Source organism: Notolabrus celidotus, chromosome 1 (genome assembly GCF_009762535.1).
Source record: "Notolabrus celidotus isolate fNotCel1 chromosome 1, fNotCel1.pri, whole genome shotgun sequence".
Taxonomy (NCBI): Eukaryota; Metazoa; Chordata; class Actinopteri; order Labriformes; family Labridae; genus Notolabrus; species Notolabrus celidotus.
The window spans coordinates 2,006,402-2,031,005 of record NC_048272.1 but is presented as its reverse complement, the minus strand read 5'-3'; the positions used below and the strand labels follow the sequence as shown (position 1 = coordinate 2,031,005).

The 24,604-nt window shown below is 40.4% G+C and overlaps 1 protein-coding gene across 2 annotated transcripts in view; it reads right to left on the bottom strand.

The window, feature by feature from the left end:
* Positions 1–24,604, bottom strand: part of camk1b (calcium/calmodulin-dependent protein kinase Ib) — a 51,868-nt gene that overhangs the window by 15,357 nt on the left and 11,907 nt on the right. For both annotated transcript variants that reach the window (XM_034694588.1, XM_034694597.1), the window contains exon 3: positions 5,667–5,798. In XM_034694588.1, coding sequence (XP_034550479.1) covers positions 5,667–5,798 — 132 coding nt within the window. The remainder of the gene's footprint in view (positions 1–5,666; positions 5,799–24,604) is intronic.

Here is a 24,604-nt window from a genome sequence, read left to right as displayed (position 1 = left end):
GCTCCTCTTATGGGAGGATGTTTTCGAAATTATCAGCTGTTACCAAGCGGCAACCTCTGGTCTAAAAATATGAGTCCAATGAGGAAGTGCTAAAAACTGCAGTTCATCGAGGATCCACTTGAGGCTGGCTCCGGAAGTACCAGAAACCACATACACACCAATTCAAAAAAGACGATCTTTACAGCAGAAATAAACATGTTTACAGCCTGGTACAAAAGACAAGTGTAGTCTGGATAGCTCATTTCTCAATCGGGGGTGAATTTTTTTCTAACTCAGCAATTTTGAAGATATTGAGATTATGAGTCTTCCAATGAGAGGCACAGCTGACTGCAGGAACACTGTAGCTGTTGGCTAGGAGGCTCAAACTCTGCCTCTTTAAGTCACACTGGCTCAACAGCAGCAATATGGCTGCCACCGACAACTAGCCTCAAACAGCTCTTCAGAAACAGATTGGTGAGGATCAGTGATTCAATTATTTAAAGGTGACATATTCTGCTCTTTTTCATCAAAATATATTGGTCTAAGAGGTCCCCAAAACATGTCTTTAAAGTTTATGCTCAAAAAAAACACTTTGAAATCAGATTTTGGTCTGCCTGTAAACCCCTCTTTTTCAGCCCTGCTCAGAACAGGCTGTTTTCTGTGTCTGTGCCTTTAAATGAGAATGAGCTCTCTGACCACGCCCCCTCAGGAAGTGGATGTGGCCTCGGCTGTCCAGCACGTTGATCTAATGTTTACATGTTGGCTGAAGATACACGGCTGCTCACAGACCCGCGTTACTTCAACCCTCTGAATCTGATCCAGAATCTGATCCTGATGGAGAGGCGCCTGCAGCAGGACCTTTCTGAACCATTGGTCACAGATTTAGTGTTTCTTGTTGTTTTATTTGTCAGTATGTAGACGTGTGTCTTGGTACACAGCTACCAACATGTAGCTATGTGGCTATGCTAACTAGCGCTAGCACTTTTCCATGAAAACTAAAAATCATCCACTAGATCTTCAAATCTGCAGACGTGGGGAGTAAAACCAACCTTTGTGTTTATCAAGACAGCCTACAACTAGCATGCCTCCCTCCTAAGCTCCTTGTTAGCACACGTGTGCAGGGAATGAAAAACGGAGGAGGGGTTGATTTGTATTTTATACAGTCTATGGGCTGAACAAGCTCCAAGCTCTGACTTCAGTTACAGACCGGATGGCGTTGTGACGTATGAAAAACACTGAAAACTGAAACGGCTCCTTTCAGCACACATTTACAGAAAGGTGGAGAAATCAGAACAGGGGCAGAATGGATTCTTTTCATTTTCAGGGGGTTTGTAGACAGGGACACATATTTCAGGTAGAGAACCATTAAAAAGTCAATTTTGCATGATATGTCACCTTTAAGTGAAAAAAGTCTGCATCTCTTTCATTTGATGTTTTAAAATAAAGATAAGACTTAACTTTTTGTCTACCAGGCAACTTGGGGTAAAAAGTCTTCTTTTTGGCTTTGATCATTACTAATCACCATGACTTACTCCTTCCACTTGATCCACTGCTATAGTTCAAATATGTCTTTCCTGTATAGGCTATGCAGCCATGTTATTAAGTCTTATTTGATTGTCATCAGAGCCTCCTTAGCAACCTTGCTGCTCTGTTTGCACGACAGCAAAGGACTTAGTGGAGCGTGATTAGTCACTATATTTGCACATGTCTGTGTTTGGATTGTGTTCAGTGACTGCAGAGATGAGTTGATAGATGATCTTCTAATAAGGATGAACTGTCTCTGCAACGTCTCCAACTCAAACTGTGCAGCTGGACGCGAAATGATCTAATTATTTAATATTTAGTTGGGGTTGACACTAGTTTGGAATGATAGATTCACAATGATAAATGCATAAAAGGCAGATTTGCATAAGTAAACAAAAAGTGACAGTGACATTAAGTTTAACTTTTTACAGCTGAAGCAGAAGTTGGAGTTGATCATTAACATTGAGCAGGTACATGATCAACTTGATTAGCACATGTTCTTGTATTATTACATGCCCTTGCTTTTGCTTAAAAAAACACCTGTTCAAAGCTTCTCTCAAATGCCGCTGGAAAGAAGACTGAGGAGAACAACTTACTTAGTTAGCCTTTTTCTTAATGCTCTCTGCAGGGAGGGAGAGTAGAAATCAACGTGATGGTATGAGCAATGTGTCTATACTGACTCCAGACAGCACGTGAAGCCTTGTTTCATTAGCCAGGTTTACCTCAGTCCACTTGATTTGACAGGTTTTGCTCTCATTCCAACATCCTCACCTCAGGAGGGATCATAGCTGTATATTGGCTGGAGTTGTGTCTCCTGTAACCCAGGCAACAAGAGCTCTAAAAATAACTTGGTACCAATGTAGATCAGCCATTTTCACCATGGACTGCGAGAAATGTGTTTTAACTACTGAGAAACAACAGGCGCTGTCGTCGTCTTGAGCCTTTGTCTTTAGAGAATAAAACAATCTGGGTTTTAGTAGATGTGAACACATCTGGGCTTATGATATGTACAGCATTACAAACAAACCCATTCATATTTGCACCATTATATAGGGTTTGTTATAACTTCATATAATTCATCATTGTAATTTCACTTTATATTGGTTTTAATATTCTACTGTTTTATTTATTTTCATTTTTTATTTTCATTTTTATCTTTATTTTTATTTTTTTATTTAATTTTATTTAAAGGCCCTGTGAGGAGTTTTGAACTGGCTGAGAAACAGACTGAAAATGATACTGATGCCTCTTTATAACCTTCAATAGCAAACGAGACCATCAGCAACAACACTGACACCTTCTCTGTTGTCATTTTTAATGCCTGAAACCGCCCTGAGGGGGTAGGTGTCAGACGAGATGATGGACATCTTGCTTCAGAAACAGACTTTATTTGACTGTTTTCATGGAAACTAATCACATAGCCTGATAAAGTTGACTGTTAAAAGACAACAGGATGAGGTTTTTGTTGAAAACACTACTTTTGCATGTATAGGACAAGAGATAAGAGGTATCGCTTTGTCCACAAGGGGGCGCAGGAATCAATACAAAACAAAAGTTCCTCACAGCAGCTTTAATTTTATTTATTTATTTATTTATTTATTATTTTATTTTATTTATTTATTTATTTATTTATTTATTTATTTATTTATTTATTTTATTTTATTTTATTAGCATTCACACGATTGTACAATAATGGTAACAGATACATAAATGAGCACCTTTTGTACAGTGGCATCAACAATGCACATACTTTAGATTTTTTAACAAAGGTGCAAAAATCCTGTTAACCTAAGCCCATCTTAAACAAATACAAGTAGAGATATTAGAGAAAACAATAGCTGCATTAACATATTTGTTGATGTCGAACAGACAACATTACAAATAATGTTTTATTTATTTTTAACTCTTCAATTGTATTATCTAATTATTCATTTTTATTTCTATTCTTGGTGCTTTTATTCAACTATTTTATCTTTACCTTTTTATTGTCTTAACTAGTTTTGTTTTATCTTTTTAATCTACTTATTTCTTAACTATTTCCCTTCTTTATTTATATACATTTTATTACAATTGGTGTGCATTAATCTCTACTTCTAAATCCATTTCTGTTTTGTCATTATGTATTAGATTTTTATCTTTTCAATCCCTCTAAAGCACTTTGAATAGCATTTGATTTGTATGAAAGGTGCTCTATAAATAAAGCTTGATTGATTGACTAATGATTTAAAAAAAAAAATCAATTGAGATGAACAGTCTTGTGTTGTGCCTGACTTAATGATGTTTACTGCTGCAGTATCTCCTCATTTCCGGGAGCTGCTGGTGGGATTAATCCACATGATGTGCTGTCAACAAATTTCATTGGAACTGTTTCTTCAATAGAAAGCAGTTTCAAGGAAACCCAGTGGTTTTTCCAGAATAGCCAGAACTACATGCTGTTTCTGGATATTCTGAATGTGATTAAGGCACCACACAGAGGATACTAGTAATGCAGTAATACTAGTAGGGGAGAACAGGGTTGGTTGTCACACTGGTTGGTTGTCACACTCTTTATATCTCGCCACCAGGGGGCACTGTCTCTCAAATTGGGGTATGGACATTTCCAGAATTAGGATCAGAGCTCACCTACATAGTCTTATCTGGAGTAAGACAGCTGAACTTAAGGTGAGAGGACTTTTTGTGTTTTTCATGTCAAATTGTAAATATTCAGCTCCTCTGTATTTTTCTTCTAGGCTTTTAAACGATGGGTTTATAACAAAACAAGTGTTACCCTTACAAAGTGTGAGGGGAAAGCTATAGTTTAGATTTTTATTCGCTAGCTAAGTAGTTGTTAGATGGTTGTTAGCCTTGATGCTAGCAAAAAATTCCAGTTGGGGTTGGTGGTCACATTCTCTTTGGGGTTGGTTGTCACATGTAACAACCAACCCCTATGTTGGCAAAATCATGCATGGTGAAATGAGTTGGAGTGTGCAGACCCTACATTTGCCATCACTGTAACTCAGACAGTGACTGCATGTAGCCTAGTTGAGTCGGCCATTATTGTTAGGCCTGTTTGTTTTGTTCTTTATGTTGTTATATAGGCTGGCCTAAAGATGTGTTTCCTGTTCATGTTCCTTGCTCACTTTATGTTAAAATGCATTAAGTTATGTAGGCCTATCACTTGTCAGTGAAATTAAACTTTCAAATTTAGTTTTGCCTTCTTGCCTTTTTTAAAAGATTTTTCCCATTGAAATACCATTGTGACAACCAACCCCATAGTGTGACAACCAACCCCATAGTGTGTGACAACCAACCCCATAGTGTGTGACAACCAACCCCATAGTGTGTGACAACAAACCCCATAGTGTGTGACAACCAACCCCATAGTGTGTGACCACCAACCCCATAGTGTGTGACAACAAACCCCATAGTGTGTGACAACCAACCCCATAGTGTGTGACCACCATCCCCATAGTGGGTCACAACCAACCCCATAGTGTGTGACAACCAACCCCATAGTGTGTGACAACTAACCCCATAGTGTGTGACAACCAACCCCATAGTGTGTGACAACCAACCCCATAGTGTGTGACAACCAACCCCATAGTGTGTGGCAACCATCCCCGTGATGGGGTTGGTTGACACAATGTGTCAGAGTGTCTTTGATAGTTAATTGCCTCTTTGTTACAATGAGTTGGAAAATGAGAGGGATACACATTTCAAGCCAACACCTTAAGCTTCAATTTAATGTAGGAATGACTATTGAAAGATGTTATGATGATAAGCAATCATTAAAACAGTGAAAAGTGTGACAACCAACCCCGTTCTCCCCTAATACACTGGTCAAAACCTTCTGATCACTACACAACTAAAGAGTTCAGTACATTTATTTCACCACTCTTTAAATCATCCAATTAAGAAAAATGAATGGACAAATGGATCAATTTCAAAATGATGCATATTACCTCATAGTTATCATATTACTACAATATATATATGTCAGAAACTGTCTATCTGATGTGTAGTAATGTGATATAATTGACATGATACAGTAATGGATACAGTGTTAAAAAATTTACAATCTTCAACCTTGTGGCTAGTATTTCAGATGCAGATCATCTAACATATAAAGGTTTGTAGTTACATTACAGGCCGGCTTAAATATGATCGATGTATGGCCCACTTACTTGTGCAGGACTGCTATCTCATTCTCAATGCTGTTTTCTTTGCCCTCTAACGCCTTCTTGGGGATACACTTGATGGCCACCAATCTCTTGGTCCTCTTCTCCTCGGCTAGGACCACCTCAGAGAAAGCTCCCCTGAAACACAAACACACAAATTCAGTCCGCCAGACCTCCATCCATTTATCACATGCTGTTTAGACAGACACGCTCTGCGTGCATCTGTGACAAGGTGGAGGGCTACTAAAAGAAATTCCTGCTTTTATGTTAAATTGGTCAAACTTTTGTGATAAGTCAGCTACTTAGATGCAAACGCTGGAAGTGATTAAAGTCTGCTGATGCCAGATAGTGTTTATTTTTAACTTCAACCTCCTCCTGAAGGCTTGGAGAGCCACTGGGGGAATAACTTGATGGGATGATTTAGAGGCACCAAGATATCTGACGTTGTAGTTCACCTTAAGGACAAATTCTGCCAGTGTCCCAAAAGTTCACATTGAAAGTTTCTCCATGTAGAGGCTTCGTAGTTTTTCCCATACATTCACATTACTGTGTGTTGTCATATGTGCATACACGACACTGTGAAACACTTCCATACTAGGGAGTGACATGCCTAAGTATGCACAGCAACTTGATCTGCCCCGGCGTCCTGTAAAATAAACACCATTTCCTTCTCCTTTCTCTGCCTCCCTATCAACTAAAATCAATAATTGAAAACAGGCCAAGCACAAGAACTCAAACTATGTAAAAAAAAAAAAAAAAGTGAAGCATTTTCCCATGACCCATCTAACTATAGGCAGAGTTTTCTTGTGACCTCTGGTGTTTTGGCTGAGCTCCACCGATTTTTTCACTGAGATCCAAAGCAGCAAAACAACGATAAGGAGCCACAGTTTTAGTATTTTAGCTGAACATTACACCATTACCATTTTACTGAAAGGATATTTGGCACAGGAAGGAAGAGACACTTACTTCAGCAAGTCAGGAAAGTATGACCAAAGTGCTGAGGGTAAAACTGCAGAAGAGTTTCTTTAGTGTTTTGAAAATCACATTGTTTGCTATTACCACTGTCTATATGTGGAGCATTGACAACCCTAAATATCATGCTCTCATTACACATTTATGGGAGTCAAATGCAGACTTCACCATGATGGAAAATATTTTTTATTCACATACTGAGACCGACTTGCTGTATTTCTAAAATACACTGTTTTACCATAGAGTGCAGACAAACAGAGCAAACAGAGCATTAAGGACCACTCAATTGTTTACTGTATTAAGGCACCACACTAATTAGCCCCAATACAAAACATCTGTGTATCAGGAAAACAAGATCTCATGTTGCGTCATGCCATGTGGTAAAAATTTGGTGTTTACAACAAGTTGTTTACAACATGCAGGTGTTAACCTGAGAGCCGTTTATGTAGGAGTTTCAATTACTGAGTTGGCTGATGTGAAATATCCACATTTATTTTTTCCATATAGTATAAAAGACCAGGCAGGATATGGTACAGCTTCCAGAAAGTCATAGTCATATGATAATGCTGGGATGATGAAATGGATGTTTGTAATCTGCTTAAATGGCGTGCCAACTACCTCTGCCAGGAAAGCTAAGCTCACATTAGCACTGTGCTAGCAGCACTCTGAAAATGTCAGACTAAAATGAAAATTAAAAAAAGTCAAATGATATCTGGTTGATTGAGAAAACCTTTGTCTGTCACTTCATTCTAGCTATCCATTGTTTGAGCAAGTTAGCATAACCTGCTTCACCATTCAATGTACAACCTTGTTTGAGGACAGACTGGAGTGGCGTTTGAAGGGAACCCCTCCCCTCTCATGACAATTTGTGTCTTGGGCACACGATTCTGATGCATCAATGGAGCTAGTTATTCATGCAAATTAAGAGAGTAAACAAAATATTCTGGCATTTTGTTTCAGAAACTCCAGTTTCTTAAAGGTGACATATTCTGCTCTTTTTCATCAAAATATATTGGTCTAAGAGGTCCCCAAAAACATGTCTTTAAAGTTTATTGCTCAAAAAAAACACTTTGAAATCAGATTTTGGTCTGCCTGTAAACCCCTCTTTTTCAGCCCTGCTCAGAACAGGCTGTTTTCTGTGTCTGTGCCTTTAAATGAGAATGAGCTCTCTGACCACGCCCCCTCAGGAAGTGGATGTGGCCTCAGCTGTCCAGCACGTTGATCTAATGTTTACATGTTGGCTGCTCACTGACCCGCTTTACTTCAACCCTCTGAATCTGATCCGTGTGTCTTGGTACACAGCTACGAACATGTAGCTATGTGGCTATGCTAATTGACTTCTACAGCTTAAACATTTAGGAGGATGAAGAAATAAAGTTTGACGAGCTGAGTAAGAGTGGACCTGTGAATTTAATTTGAAGTGAGACTTGAAGTGATTGGGGATATTCCTTTCACGTTGCATTTTATACAAAAAAACACATATTTGAAAGATTTTGATGTTATAGATATTGAAGGTGACATATCATGCAAAATCGACTTTTTAATGGTTCTCTACCTGAAATATGTGTCCCTGTCTACAAACCCCCTGAAAATGAAAAGAATCCATTCTGCCCCTGTTCTGATTTCTCCACCTTTCTGTAAATGTGTGCTGAAACGAGCTGTTTCAGTTTTCAGTGTTTTTCATACGTCACAACGCCATCCGGTCTGTAACAGGAAGTCAGAGCTCGGAGCTTGTTCAGCCCATAGACTGTATAAAATACAAATCAACCCCTCCTCCGTTTTTCATTCCTGCACACACGTGTGCTAACAAGGAGCTTAGGAGGGAGGCATGCTAGTTGTAGGCTGTCTTAATAAACACAAAGGTCGGTTTTACTCCCCACGTCTGCAGATTTGAAGATCTAGTGGATGATTTTTATTTATCATGGAAAAGTGCTAGCGCTAGTTAGCATAGCCACATAGCTACATGTTCGTAGCTGTGTACCAAGACACACGTCGACATACTGACATATAAAACAACAAGAAACACTAAATCTGTGACCAATGGTTCAGAAAGGTCCTGCTGCAGGGCCTCTCCATCAGGATCAGATTCTGGATCAGATTCAGAGGGTTGAAGTAATGCTGGACAGCCGAGGCCACATCCACTTCCTGAGGGGGCGTGGTCAGAGAGCTCATTCTCATTTAAAGGCACAGACACAGAAAACAGCCTGTTCTGAGCAGGGCTGAAAAAGAGGGGTTTACAGGCAGACCAAAATCAGATTTCAAAGTGTTTTTTTGAGCAATAAACTTCAAAGACATGTTTTGGGGACCTCTTAGACCAATATATTTGATGAAAAAGAGCATAATATGTCACCTTTAAAACAACCTGACGACCAAAGTCAGCTTTTTGCTTCTGTTAAAATACTCAAATAACATCATAGTTTCACACAAACCATGAAAAGCATTACCTTATTTTCATGGTTCATCATATCTCAAGAGAAATTTCCTACATGACAGTAGTTTCTGTTCTCACAGGGATATTTGCCTACCAGATTATACTCACACTAATGCTTTGTCATTCACCCGACATTAACTCATGGTGATCAAGTGTTTATTTTTGAACAGCTGTTATCTAATAAGAATGCTGCCAATAAATGTTGGCAGTATCGACCTGTTCCAGCATGTCTGTCTCTTTATACCATGGCGTATGAAAAAGGTTTTAAGTGTCACGTCATCAAACGTGAAGTCATCTTAATGCAAAGAGTCAAAGACATAAAGACAATACAACTACACAGCAGGATGTGTTGGTACCAGCACATGTGATAGCTGTACATGTGTGTGAGTGGCGGGTTGAATGTCAGCTGTCAGATCGTGCCTGACAGTATCTCTTCTACCACATATAGCTGCATGTGTGAGTAGAGAGGAACCATCACTGTCCAGTCACGAGGTCTGCTGATACTTTATCAGCTTTACAAACAAAGAAGGTCTGAATAGTTTCGTGCCAATGTGACCAGAAAAGAAAGTGACATAGAGATCACAACTTCTCTAGGAACAATGTCCTCTCCTCAGGCTGCAGACGCTGCTGGTGACAAACAACTTCAAAGTCACTCATTTGGGTGAACTCAAATTCATTGGTTGATTATTATCTCTCAAATTATATATGTAAACTTATGTTGGAACATTATTGGAGCACTGATCCATGAAACTTTGAGTTGCACTATAGGAAACAAGTGTGTATTTTCTGAAGGCTTTACAAGCACACAGCACGTGATTACTTACTTGCAAAAGTTCCCTTTCCCTGTGTACACTTACTCTATTTGCAAATACTCCCTGAGCAAACAACTAAGGTGAGTTTGGTTGTTCCAGCAATCAACATGCAAACACCCACAGTTGTGTTTTGTGTAGCTTTGTTTATTGCTACTGTTTCTATCGCTTGCATCTCAAAGAAGAAAACACAGCATGAGTCCCATGGCGCTTGCAAAGAGGTCCCACAAGGTGTACCCGCCTTGAGATAAGGAAACTGAAGCCATGTTTTGAAAATGTGATTACAAAATGTGCATAAAGAATGATGCGACAAAAGATACACTGATTGGTATTCTTTTTCCAGAGAAGGGTCTCTCTGGTGTCATTACCCTAAAACAGAACACTGCACCCACTTCCTGATCAAAGTAACATTTATCCTAGAAGTGAGGCCTTGAGGTCCCATTTCAAAATGACACTGAAAACTGCCACAGAGAAAGAGAGAGAGAGAGAAAGGCCGTTAGCTTTGGCAGAAATCCAGCTGTGCCGAGGAGGTTGTCAGTATTGCGAATTCCTCTACAGCATCTGGAGGATTTGGTTGACATTCTCCATGCACCCACTTCGGGGCTCTGGGGAAGTGTCACACAGTAGTTCACACAAACACTGGGGAAATCCAAGAACATTTATGTAACTGTGAGTGTGGATAGTCTTATTGTCTTCTTTATGTTTTGCAGGCAAAATCCACCCAGTGGCACACATTTGTCCTCTCTCTGGAGTACTGTGGCACATTTTCTAAGATAATAAAAGATTTCAGGGTATTGTAAAAGTGAGATGAAGCTCTGGTTGCATTTGTTAGATATATGTTTATCTGTTGATAGCTTCCTTTGTTCACAAGACATACCGCCACACTTGTAGTCCTGTCTTTTCAATCACAGTATAAGCTCATCCAGACTACACTGTGCAAAGCTATCATACTGCTACTGCTAGAAAACTTTCTAAAGGCCTGTGTCCAGCTGTGATGTGAATGTTGTACACTGTAAAAAAAGGACTTTAGGTTGTAGTTACCTCAGCTCACTTTCTTTAGTCAGTTCAACTTAAATGCCAGTTGTACTTGAAATATTAAGTAAAATAGTGTCCAACTAATCAGTCCAACCAGAGTAGTTCAGGTAACATAGATTTCCTTGTTGATACAACTAGATGTAAGTATGGCCCCTGCACAAATGCACAGGAAACCCCTTATAGTGACTGGAGTGACCAACCTTTACAATGCCATGTGCTGCAAGAGACACTCTGATTGGATCAATGTTTGAATACTTCTCTGCATGCAGTGCAGAAGCTAAGTGTTTACCAGAATAGAAATGTTCAATGTGTGATATTTATAGACTTTTTTACTCCTTAGTTTCTATTTTTATACCTGCATAGTTCTTATATAGTGAGAGCACTCTTCTGTTATTCTGCTTACAGTGTTAGTGTAAGCTAAGTGTTTACTTCTAGATCAATATTGAACATAAGGCATATTAATCCATTCTTCATGATAGCATTCTGATGCCAAGTCAAATTCATACAGAAAAGCTGTTGTCAGTTTTGACATTGAATACAGTATTTTGAATGTTGTCCCATGTTGAGAAATCATTTTGATGTAGTATTTTTTTGAAAATTGAGGCTTAGGTTGTTTTACTAGTTTTACTGTGGGAAGTGAGACTTTGCTCCAAGTGGGGGAGTTTAAGTATCTCGGGGTCTTGTTCGCGAGTGGGGGTAAAATGGAGCGTGAGATCCACAGACGGATTGGTGCGGCGTCAGCAGTGATGCGGACGTTGTATCGGACCATTGTGGTGAAGAGGGAGCTGAGCCGGAAGGTAAAGCTTTCGATTTACCAGTCGGTCTGCGTTCCAACCCTCACCTATGGTCATGAGCTGTGGGTCATGACCGAAAGGATAAGATCGCGGATACAAGCGGCTGAAATGAGTTTCCTGCGAAGGGTGTCTGGGCTCGGCCTTAGAGATAGGGTCAGGAGCTCGGACATCCGGAGGTAGCTCGGAGTAGAGCCGCTGGTCCTCCGCATCGAAAGGATTTAGCTGAGGTGGTTCGGGCATCTGATATGGATGCCTCCCTGACGCCTCCCTTTAGAGGTGTTCCGGGCACGTCCAACTGGGAGAAGGCCCCGGGGTAGACCCAGAACGCGGTGGAGGGATTATATCCCCCGCCTGGTCTGGGAACGCCTCGGGATTCCCCAGGAGGAGCTGGAAAGTGTCGCCGGGGAGAGGGATGTCTGGGTCAATTTGCTTGGACTGCTACCCCAGCGACCCGACCCCGGATAAGCGGAAGAAAATGGATGGATGGATGGATGGATGGATGGATGGATGGAGGTTGTTTTAAGAAATGACTTGTTTTTTTAATGAACGTAATGTTACAAGTAAGATGAAGAAGTCAGGAAAAAAGTGACCTTGCTGCCTTAAAAGGAAAAGTTGATTCAACAGAACACTTTGTTGAGCTAACATTTTAGACATGTTTGCAGAAGTATTAATTATAAATTGATCCAACAAGATGCTTAGATCAGGCATGTTACATTTTCATGTTTTTACAACTGAATATACCTGTAGAAACATGTTGATCTAATTTTTTTTGTCATGTTGTTTCTGCTAAGATTTAGGTTTGTCAAACTTAGAATTGCTTGTTGGTGTCACTGAAAAGGCTTGTTGATTAAACTTAAAGTATGAAGTTGATAGAACTAATTCATCAGCGCTGTCTTTGTCACCCGAACTAATAAAACTAAGTTTAATGAACTAAGACAAAAGTGGAAACAACTTAAATGAACTTAACATTTTAAGGCAGCCAGGTTACAAATGATTTTAAGTTGAACTAACTTATTTTTTATGATCTCAGAAGACTACTTTGTAACCCAACAATATTTCCCTGAAAAAATGTTCAATATAGCCACAAAACAATCAAAAAGACAGCTTAAAAAAAAAGAGTGTTTTCAGCCTGCCACTGACATACTGTAGTTCAGGCTCAGAGAATCTGAAGAGCTGATGAAAGTGTGATAGTTAGTTGAATGAGGGGTGTGTTGAGTTTACTGAGGGCTTAATCCTAGCAAAGGATTCGACTGTTTACAGATCTGTTCCTGTTCCTAACAGGACATTCTTATCACCAACATGGGACCTGTGTGTCCAGGAAGTGTATGTACACACAGACACACACACACACACAGAAAACACTGCACTGTGGCGTCTCTCAATAAAGACACGCTTACTGCCACTATCCAAGAACTGGGCGTGACCTCAGAAATCCACTGTGCAAATTCTTTGCAAAAAGTTTAAACACAGACAGAAGCAGCAACATCATTTTCATGTGTGCAGCCTTAAGCTGCGTAAATATTTACCTGCTGATTAAACAACATACTTTTCACTCACTCAATGTCTGTCTGTCGTCTAATCTATCTCTGAATAAGCTGTTTGCTTGAAATACACAGGTGCTGTTAGTTAGGGAGTCTCTGTCACTACAAGCAACCTTTTCATGTGAGCATCCCACGACGCCTCACTCGGTGCATCAAAGGAATTTAAGACCAAGGAATTAGGATCTCAAATGCCACCATGCAATCATTTGTGCACACTCCCATAAACCAAACACACACAGCTCTAAGTCTAACATGTAAAAGCAGACCAGTAAGTCATAACACAACCAGCAAAAGCTCTAATACAAAAACAACAAACACCATAAACATGTCATCACTATGGGCTATGAGGACTTAAGATGTGTTCAGTTTCAGTACTTTTTCTTTCTTTGATTTTTCTACCTCTATTGATGGGACAGCTGTAGACAGACAGGAAACATGGGGAGTAGAGAGTGGGAAAAAACATGCAGCAAAGGGTCATGGCAGGGAGTCAAACCTGTGACCTCAGCGACGAGGACTACAGCCTCTGTAGATGGGGTGTGTCCTTAAACCCCTGGGCCAACTGGCGCCCCTACAGCCTTTTCTCTTGTTTTGATAACAAAGAAGCTATCCTTGTTTGCTAGTTCTTTTTGAGAAAACAGACCTCCCTTGACTCTCTGCCATGTATTATTTTCACACATTAGTCCCACATTTCTCCTACTCACAACAATTGTGCCATCTGTCCTGCTGGGACATTGAGGAATACGGTATAAAAGCTGATGACAAAATGGTAACTGTGGAAAGGTCAGAGAAACATAGGGAAGGACCATCTGGTCCAATGAAAAACTGAGAGATGCCCAACTGTGATACTGGCCCAAAAACATAAAAAGACCATCTTTGCTCTGTGGGCCATCCAAATACAGAGAACCATACAACCAAACCTAGATTTGGTGCTGGGACACTCTTTCCATTAGTCAAGTCAAGTAAAATGTATTCATAAAGCATATTTAAAAAGCAGCAGAGGCTGACCAAAGTGCTTTTAAATTCATAAAAGCATTAATGTCAAAAACCTTTGTGAAATATGAGACCGTAAAAGGTCATTTTTTCATTATCAATCAATCAATCAATCAATCAATCAATCAATCAATCAATCAATCAATCAATCAATCAATCAATCAATCAATCAATCAATCAATCAATCAATCAACCAACCTTTATTTGTATAGCGCCAAATCACAACAAACGTTATCTCAAGACTCTTTTACAAACATAGGAGGTCTAGACCACTCTATGTCAAATTATGAACAGAGACCCAACTTTAAGACAGGGTAAGACTCAGTCTGACCCCACCTTAATCCATCATGAGCATTGCACATTGCAGTATTTAGCTAGTTACAGTGGAGAGGACAAACTTCCTTTTAACAGGCAGAAACCTCCAGCAGGACCAGACTCATGTTAGACAGCCATCATGCCTCGACCGAGTTGGGTCTTGGAAGAGGGATAGAGGGGAGTAACAATGCATCAAGAGGATCAAAGTCATCAAATAGGATTTTTTATTTATTATTTGGATATAAAAACAATTAAAAGATCAAGTAAAATAATAAAAAGGAAGTGTTGGGGATTGACTATAAAAGCACTAAAATAAGAAGAGCAGATGATACAAACGATACAATAATATACACAGGTTAACCTAGCTTAAACAGTTACAGAGCGGGGTTGAAAGGTTAAAAATTAAGATTCTGAATTGTCCAAAAGTTAAAAGTGCATTTAATTCAAGATGCTGCAGCAACTTGTTCCAGGAGTCAGGAGGAGAGAAACAAAAGGCAGCTTTTCCCAGTTCTGACCGAACTCGAGGAACATGCAAAAGTAGCTGGTTGAGGTGCGAGTCTGATAAAAGCAGTCTAGGTATTGAAAAAGTTCAGTGAGGTATGGTGGTAATTGTCCTAAAACAGCTTTATAGATAAAAACATTCCAATGGATATTGCGTCTTTCATGGAGAGAGGGCCAGCCAACCTTATATTAAAGGTGACATATTATGCTCTTTTTCATCGAAATATATTGGTCTAAGAGGTCCCCAACAACATGTCTTTAAAGTTTATGCTCAAAAAAACACTTTGAAATCAGATTTTGGTCTGCCTGTAAACCCCTCTTTTTCAGCCCTGCTCAGAACAGGCTGTTTTCTGTGTCTGTGCCTTTAAATGAGAATGAGCTCTCTGACCACGCCCCCTCAGGAAGTGGATGTGGCCTCGGCTGTCCAGCATGTTGATCTAATGTTTACATGTTGGCTGAATATACACGGCTGCTCACAGACCCGCGTTACTTCAACCCTCTGAATCTGATCCAGAATCTGATCCTGACGGAGAGGCGCCTGCAGTAGGACCTTTCTGAAGGATTGGTCACAGATTTAGTGTTTCTTGTTGTTTTATTTGTCAGTATGTTGACGTGTGTCTTGGTACACAGCTACGAACATGTAGCTATGTGGCTATGCTAACTAGCGCTAGCACTTTTCCATGAAAACTAAAAATCATCCACTAGATCTTTAAATCTGCAGACGTGGGGAGTAAAACCGACCTTTGTGTTTATTAAGACAGCCTACAACTAGCATGCCTCCCTCCTAAGCTCCTTGTTCCAGATATCAAAGCAGTTTCACTGCAGACTTAGTTTTTTTTTAGCTGTTTCTAATGTAAAGTAGGTTGCACACTGGAGCACTCAGTAAGGCATTAATTGAGTTAAGGCAGCTAAACGGCTAATTTGTTGGCACACTGTTGCTCAAAACCACCACACTGTCCTTTCATTGGTGTCATGTTTCCGGCCGCCTGACCGGTTTTAAGTCCAACATTTGCTCTGTATTTGGCTGCATTTTCATCTCCTCCAACTCCTAAGGGGAATATTTGCAGAATGGTTTCAGCGTGCTAGGTTTTTTAACATTTTTAAACAGCTTGTTGCTTTAGTGGGTCGGTCAAGGATTACTGTTGTTTCTATTGTGTTTTATTTATTTTTTATTCTTTGGTTAGAAGTCTGGCCTCTTGTTAGAAACTGAGTGACAGCTGTGAGATTAATCTAGTTAAAGAATGAACTGGTGCTGCTTCACTGACCATTATACTACAACAGTGAGCAAAATACGGTTAATTCTCTGCAGAGCCGCTGAGTGGATTTTCAGTTTACTCAGGCGTCTTCACTTATCCATCCATCCATCCATCTTCTTCCTCTTATCCGGGTCTGGGTCGCGGGGGCAGCAGTCTCAGCAGGGAAGCCCAGACACTCCTCTCCCCGGCCACTTCCACCAGCTCTTCTGGGAGGATACCGAGGCGCTCCCAGGCCAGCTGAGAGACATAGTCTCGCCAGGGTGTCCTGGGCCTTTCCCGTGGCCTCCTCCCAGTCGGACATGCCCGAAACACCTCCCCAGGGAGACGCCCGGGAGGCATCCTAATCAGATGCCCGAACCACCTCATCTGGCTCCTCTCAATCTGGAGGAGCAGCGGCCCCACTATGAGCCTCTCCCGGATGTCTGAGCTCCTGACCCTATCTCTAAGGCTGAGCCCAGCCACCCTGCGGAGAAAGCCCATTTCGTCCGCTTGTATTCGCGATCTCGTTCTTTCAGTCACTACCCACAGCTCGTGACCATAGGTGAGGGTCGGAACGTAGATGGACCGGTAAATTGAGAGCTTTGCCTTCTGGCTCAGCTCTCTTTTCACCACGACAGACCGGTACAGCACCCGCATCACTGCAGACGCCGCCCCGATCCGTCTGTCAATCTCCCGCTCCCTTTTCCCCTCACTCGTGAACAAGACCCCAAGATACTTGAACTCCTCCGCCTGGGGCAAAGACTCCCCTCCGACCCGGAGAAGGCAGGCCACCCTTTTCCGACTGAGCACCATGGCCTCAGACTTGGAGGTGCTGATCCCCATCCCCGCTGCTTCACACTCAGCTGCAAACCGTCCCAGCGCGAGCTGGAGGTCACCGCTCGATGGAGCCAATAGGACGACATCATCTGCAAAGAGCAGAGACGGAATCCCAAGGCCACCGAACCGGAAACCCCCCGCCACTTGGCTGCGCCTAGAAATTCTGTCCATAAAAGTTATGAACAGAACCGGTGACAAAGGGCAGCCCTGGCGGAGTCCAACCCCCACTGGGAACGAATTCGACTTACTGCCGGCAATGCGAACCAGACTCTGGCTTTAGTTATAGCTCCTATTAAAACTAGCCACCCAGGAAGAGTTGCAAACAGTCCTCAAGCAATCTCTCAGTCTCTTTGGATGGTCTATCCAAAATATATACAGGAAAGGCATTGGGAGTCTTTCTTTTTGACCGGACCCATTAGAAATGCTTGTTCATGCATCTGTTTCCTCACGGCTTGACTACTGCAATTCTCTCTTCACCAGCCTCAATTAATTCAAAACGCTGCCGCAAGACTGTTAACCAGGTCCAGTAAAGCATCCCACATCACTCCCATCTTATTCTCCTTACACTGGCTACCAATCAATTCAGAATACAGTTTAAGATCCTCATATTAAAGGTGACATATCATGCTCTTTTTCATCAAAATATATTGGTCTAAGAGGTCCCCAAAACATGTCTTTAAAGTTTATGCTCAAAAAAACACTTTGAAATCAGATTTTGGTCTGCCTGTAAACCCCTCTTTTTCAGCCCTGGGTGGCTAGTTTTAATAGGAGCTATAAGTAAAGACGCCGGAGTAAACTGAAAATCCACTCAGCAGCTCTGCAGAGAATTAACCGTATTTAGCTCACTGTTGTAGTATAATGGTCAGTGAAGCAGCACCAGTTCATTCTTTAACTAGATTAATCTCACAGCTGTCACTCAGTTTCCAACAAGAGGCCAGACTTCTAACCAAAGAATAAAAAATAAATAAAACACAATAGAAACAACAGTAATCCTTGACCGACCTACTAAAGCAACAAGCTGTTTAAAAATGTTAAAAAAAAAACCTAGCACGCTGAAACCATTCTGCAAATATTCCCCTTAGGAATTGGAGGAGATGAAAATGCAGCCAAATACAGAGCAAATGTTGGACTTAAAACCGGTCAGGCGGCCGGAAACATGACACCAATGAAAGGACAGTGTGGTGGTTTTGAGCAACAGTGTGCCAACAAATTAGCCGTTTAGCCGCCTTAACTCAATTAATGCCTTACTGAGTGCTCCAGTGTGCAACCTACTTTACATTAGAAAGAGCTAAAAAAAAACTAAGTCTGCAATGAAACTGGTTTGATATCTGGAACAGCAGATAAAATCCACAAGAAAAGTGTTCCCAAGCAGCTTTGCCGATATGTGGACAGCTTGTAACTTTTAATCAAGTGGGGAATACGGGCAATGAGGGATTATAATGAGAAAGACTGTGGGAAGATGAACATGACAAGCCTGCAAGTGTACTTCAAATTATTAGAGGGGATACATTGCTGTGAGCAGATGGATATTCATAAGTGGGCCAGACAGTGGGCATACATGTGTGTGTGGTGTGTGAATTCCAGGAACAGCAGGGTATGCCATGCTGAGCTGCTCTGTGCTGAGATGAGAGCTTCTGTTTGAATTAGGTCAGACCAGGGCTGAAGGGCTGAGGGTGCTATAAGCGGGGATGGATTTTCAGGATTGGGTCGGGAGTTGGAAAAGGTCCCAAGTTGTCACTTTTCAAAAGAACGGATAAACTCTCATTGCTATGACTGCAGAACAAATCTGATAAGGTCTCCAAATGAGCCAGTGGATGTTCTTATTGTTGCCCTTTCAATGTATTTCACATTTTCAGACAACTAAAACGCTGACCAGGAGGGCTTGCATGAATGATATCCAGGATCTAGTTTTACAAAGATGTAGAGAGAAGACATGAGTAGGCAGATGAAGGGACAGAGAGTAGCGTGCCACTGGACTCACTCATTACTCTTTTGCTGTCTTAGCACTGGCTGAGACAGAATTACAAGGGCAGACACAGCAACATGTTGTCCTGCGCTTTGAGGTCCACAGGGCACTTTATAATGAAGGAAGGTCTTAGCTCTATCTTATCCAACAGCTTAGTCACAGTCACGCATAATGACAAAAGAATTGCTAAGAAAAGCAATGCGAGAAGCAAGGAAAAAGATAAGTGAATATAATGGGATAAAACTGATGAGTCGTAGTAAATGATGAGGAGCGAGGGAGAGTTAGTACAGAGCCAGCAAAGAGAAGCATGGAGGGAGATGAAAAATAGATGAAGTGGGACAGCTCTCATGCTGTGAGACTCATCTGCTCTATAAAGGTGGCTGTTTCCTTTTTCTCTGAACTGCTTTGTTAATCATTATTTTGAATTCATTAGATTCTGACTCTTCACACAAACAACAAAACATCAAAAATTGCTACAAAAGGACGCTAAAATTCCCTCAAATTCCTGTTTCTGCTTTCCTCGCTGTGTCTGCACATCAATTAACTTCTAGATTTGCATGATGACATTGAAGAGTGATGACTGAGGGATGTGTATGCTTCCCACTTAGGAAGATATGCATCACAGTAATGAAGAGAATAACAACATGGAGAGTCAGAGTCATCAGCAGTTTCACTGCTAGAAAAAAAAATCTGTGTTTCTCTGCCGCTCTCTTCATCGCACACAGGATGTAAGGACAGGCTGGGAGATGAGCTGCCACTAGCTTGTTTGATGGTAAGCAGGCTGTTTATGTGCTGTATGATTCGTTCAGGATTTCTTATTTAAGGGTAGAATATTGGCAGAGGTCGCCATCTTTTTCTCAAATAAAAAATAGTCATGAAAATTGTTAAAAACACTGAATTAAAAAACTGTGCAAAATTGAAAACTCTGTCTTCCCAACCCTCTTTCACTAGGATGTAGTCTCGGCTAGGAGCAGCAGTGCTGCTGATGTGATCTAAAGGTAAGTGAATAGTTGGCTGGTAACATCTGGCTGTCAGCTCTCATCCTTATGTATGGTAAAATATGAGACTAATGTAGCCCGACAAAAGATTTCAGAAGAATAAAAAGTGTAACAGCCAAATTCAATTTGAAAAAATTGTTTCTGGGTAAAGAAAGGCCCTGATCTGAGATGTTAGCAGTTTCCAGAGGTCTGGAAAAAGGTTTAACTAACTTAAGTAGCCTTTTAAAGGTGACATATCATGCTCTTTTTCATCAAAATATATTGATCTAAGAGGTCCCCAAAACATGTCTTTAAAGTTTATTGCTCAAAAAAACACTTTGAAATCAGATTTTGGTCTGCCTGTAAACCCCTCTTTTTCAGCCCTGCTCAGAACAGGCTGTTTTCTGTGTCTGTGCCTTTAAATGAGAATGAGCTCTCTGACCACGCCCCCTCAGGAAGTTGATGTGGCCTCGGCTCTCCAGCACTTTGATCGTTACTTCAACCCTCTGAATCTGATCCAGAATCTGATCCTGATGGAGAGGCGCCTGCAGCAGGACCTTTCTGAACCATTGGTCACAGATTTAGTGTTTCTTGTGGTTTTATTTGTCAGTATGTAGACGTGTGTCTTGGTACACAGCTACCAACATGTAGCTATGTGGCTATGCTAACTAGCGCTAGCACTTATCCATGAAAACTAAAAATCATCCATTAGATTTTCAAATCTGCAGACGTGGGGAGTAAAACCGACCTTTGTGTTTATTAAGACAGCCTACAACTAGCATGCCTCCCTCCTAAGCTCCTTGTTAGCACACATGTGTGCAGGGAATGAAAAACGGAGGAGGGGTTGAGTTGTATTTTATACAGTCTATGGGCTGAACAAGCTCCGAGCTCCGACTTCAGTTACAGACCGGATGGCGTTGTGACGTATGAAAAACACTGAAAACTGAAACGGCTGGTTTCAGCACACATTTACAGAAAGGTGGAGAAATCAGAACAGGGGCAGAATGGATTCTTTTCATTTTCGGGGGGTTTGTAGACAGGGACACAAATTTCAGGTAGAGAACCATTAAAAACGTTGATTTTGCATGATATGTCACCTTTAAAGATATACTACAATTAATAACCAGAAGCTGTATTTTGCACCACACTGTAAGAAAAATTAAGTTAGTTCAACTTAAATAATTTGTTACTTGGCTGCCTTAAAATGTTAAGTTCAGCAAGCCAAGAAATTTAAGTTGTTTCCACTTTTATCTTAGTTCATTAAACTTAGTTTTATTAGTTGGGGTGACAAAGACAGCGCTGATGAATTAGTTCTATCAACTTCATACTTTAAGTTTAATCAACAAGCCTTTTTAGCGACACCAACAAGCAATTCTAAGTTTTACAAACCTAAATCTTAGCAGAAACAACATGAAAAAACAAATTAGATCAACATGTTTCTACAGGTATATTCAGTTGTAAAAACATGAAAATGTAACTTGCCTGAACTAAGCATCTTGTTGGATCAATTTATAATTAATACTTCTGCAAACATGTCTAAAATGTTAGCTCAACAAAGTGTTCTGTTGAATCAACTTATATTTTTAAGGAAGCCTGGTCACTCTTTTACTAACTTGTAACATTACGTTCATTAAAAACAAGTACTTGTCATTTCTTAAAACAACCTAAACCTCAATTTTCAAAAAAATACTACATTAAAATGATTTCTCAACATGGGACAACATTCAAAATACTGTATTCAATGTCAAAACTGACCACAGCTTTTCTGTATGAATTTGACTTGGCATCAGAATGCTATCATGAAGAATGGATTAATATGCCTTATGTTTAATATTGATCTAGAAGTAAACACTTAGCTTACAACACTGTAAGCAGACTAACAGAAGAGTGCTCTCACTATATAAGAACTATGCAGGTATAAAAACAGAAACTAAGGAGTAAAAAAGTCTACAAATATCACACATTGAACATTTCTCTTCTGGTAAACACTTAGCTTCTGCCCTGCATGCAGAGAAGTATTCAAACATTGATCCAATCAGAGTGTCTCTTGCAGCACATGGCATTGTAAAGGTTGGTCACTCCAGTGACTATAAGGGGTTTCCTGTGCATTTGTGCAGGGGCCATATTTACATCTAGTTGTATCAACAAGGAAATCTATGTTACCTGAACTACTCTGCTTGGACTGATTAGTTGGACACTATTTTACTTAATATTTCAAGTAAAACTGACATTTAAGTGGAGCTGACTTCAGAAAGTGAGCTGAGGTAACTAAAACCTAAAATCCTTTTTTTACAGTGTAGTAATGCACTCATCCACACAGGGAGATTTACAAAGCAGATATTCTGATGCTTTTTATTCTCACTAAAAATAACTTGTTTTTCCTTTATTAAACTGGATTTGACATTTATCAAAGCATCATTTTTTTTGTCATACATCTTAGAATCTTTAAAAAGCCCATCTCAAGTGCACACAAAAACAACCGCTGAGTGGGGAGATACTTTTACTTTCCATTCGGAGGCAGAGAGCTCTCAGACAGCGTGCTAAATCAATGTCAAAACCTGTATAATGTAGCCAAGAGGGAACAAGAGGAGCAGAAGGTTCCTCTTTCAACTGCAGTTCAACAACAGTATCTGTGTGTATCATTGTTGTATCAGCAATTCTAAAACATTTAAAATAATGGAGCATGAAACCCTCTCAAACAGAGCTTTAGAAGAGATGTCTTCATAAAAATGTCAAGCATTAAAAAACAAGTTGTGTTTTAATTATTGTGAAAGTGTAGAAAGGCTGTAAGGATTACGTGATGTACAAAAATGTGTGGGAGATGTTGAAACGACAGCTTTTAGTCAGTTATATTAAAAAATTACAAGTCTGCAAACAAGAGGGCTTGTTGCTTTGTAAAACCAAAGGATATGCGTGTGTGACATGTGCTCATACAAAATGAAAACACAACACATTACCAAATATTACTTGTTCTGTTGTTGTTGATGTTAAAAGCCTTTCCCTCTCTCTGGCTCACCCAAGCGTACTCACACATGAACCCCTCTTTCCAAATCAATTGTGGCCCCACAGGCAGGGTACTGGGTCACTGTTCGACCTAGGCTACAGACTCAGGCCAGGGCCAATCCATCAGCCCAATTGATTTGAACTGATTATACCACTCTTTCCAACTCTCACACTCAACTTCTGTCGCTTGTTGCTCCATCCACTCTGTGTTTTGTAAATTATTCAGAGCTGTAACGTAGAATATTTCACTTTGCTGCTCACGGCATGAGAAGTTGGCGAGGCTTTCAAATGCCAGTGCAGGAAACATTGCTCATATGTGCAGCTTGCCATCATTAGACAAACATCTGAGTGAGGGAACAAAGCCATGACGATGCAGGCGATGATCTAATACAGTTGTTTTTTTTGCAGTATTTTACAGTTAAAGCAATAAAGCAAAGTTTGCACCTGATGTCTATATCTGTCGTGATACTTCCAAGCTATTCCTGGTGGATATGAAAGAAGAATTGGTGCAATGCTAAAAATAGTACCAGCTGTCACATCAGGAAACTGCTGCTTTTACCAAGAAATATCAAAAGCAATGTTCCAGGAATGGACCGATGAAATTATGATGAGCCGGGTTTGACTGTGACACGCTGTAACAACATATGCAGGAGAGTGCAGAAGAAGTCAATATTTGAACAACAGCCAAAGGAAACACTGGGAAAGCCAAGAGATCATAACCTTATAAGCAAGAAAGTCAGACTGGCTGTTTGTGTGTGTGTGTGGACTGGAATAAATATGATTTTAGACATATTCTATTTTTAGAGTTAGTTTTGGTGTTGCAGACAGATAGCTGTGAGGTTCCAGTTTCTAATTTTACCAATAGTTAAACTGTGAGACCAGATAGTAATTGACTACGCTTTGAGGCTTATTGTGGGGATTCCAATGAAACCAGAAAACATTCAGGGAGCAGGTGACAGGGCTGGAGAGCTGAAATGGAGCTTTACTCCTGACAGCAGGGATTTGGCTTTGGGTGGGTTGGACAGATAAAAATGAAAACAGGAAAACAAGAGAGAGACAGGGAGAGGGAGAGGGAGAGGAATAGATTAACATAAGTCACAGAAATGAGAAAAGAAGGATGGCTAAAGAGGATTTCAGTTGATTGCAGGGAAAGTGCTGTTGCCTGCTCGTGCATTATTAATTCCCATCTGTTTTGATTACAAATACATGTGGCAGCAGCTGGGGACTTAATGCGTAAACCCACACATGCCACGGCTGTGAGTACCAATTCATTCTTAAGAAGTAATCAAATATGATTTGTCATGTTAGCATGCAATTAAAAATGTCTGTATTGTATCATATCAACATACACCCAATATAACCAGATTTATAGTTTGTGTGAAGAAGCACAGAACATCTTGAAGGTGCTTATTCTTAATTGGTACAGACTGCCAGATATAGCATGTTTAAAAGACACATAACACTGTTTTCCAGTATCTTTACATCATAAAGTGAAAGCCTTATTCTGTTTGGGTTGTGCTGAAAGTGTGACTCAGAGA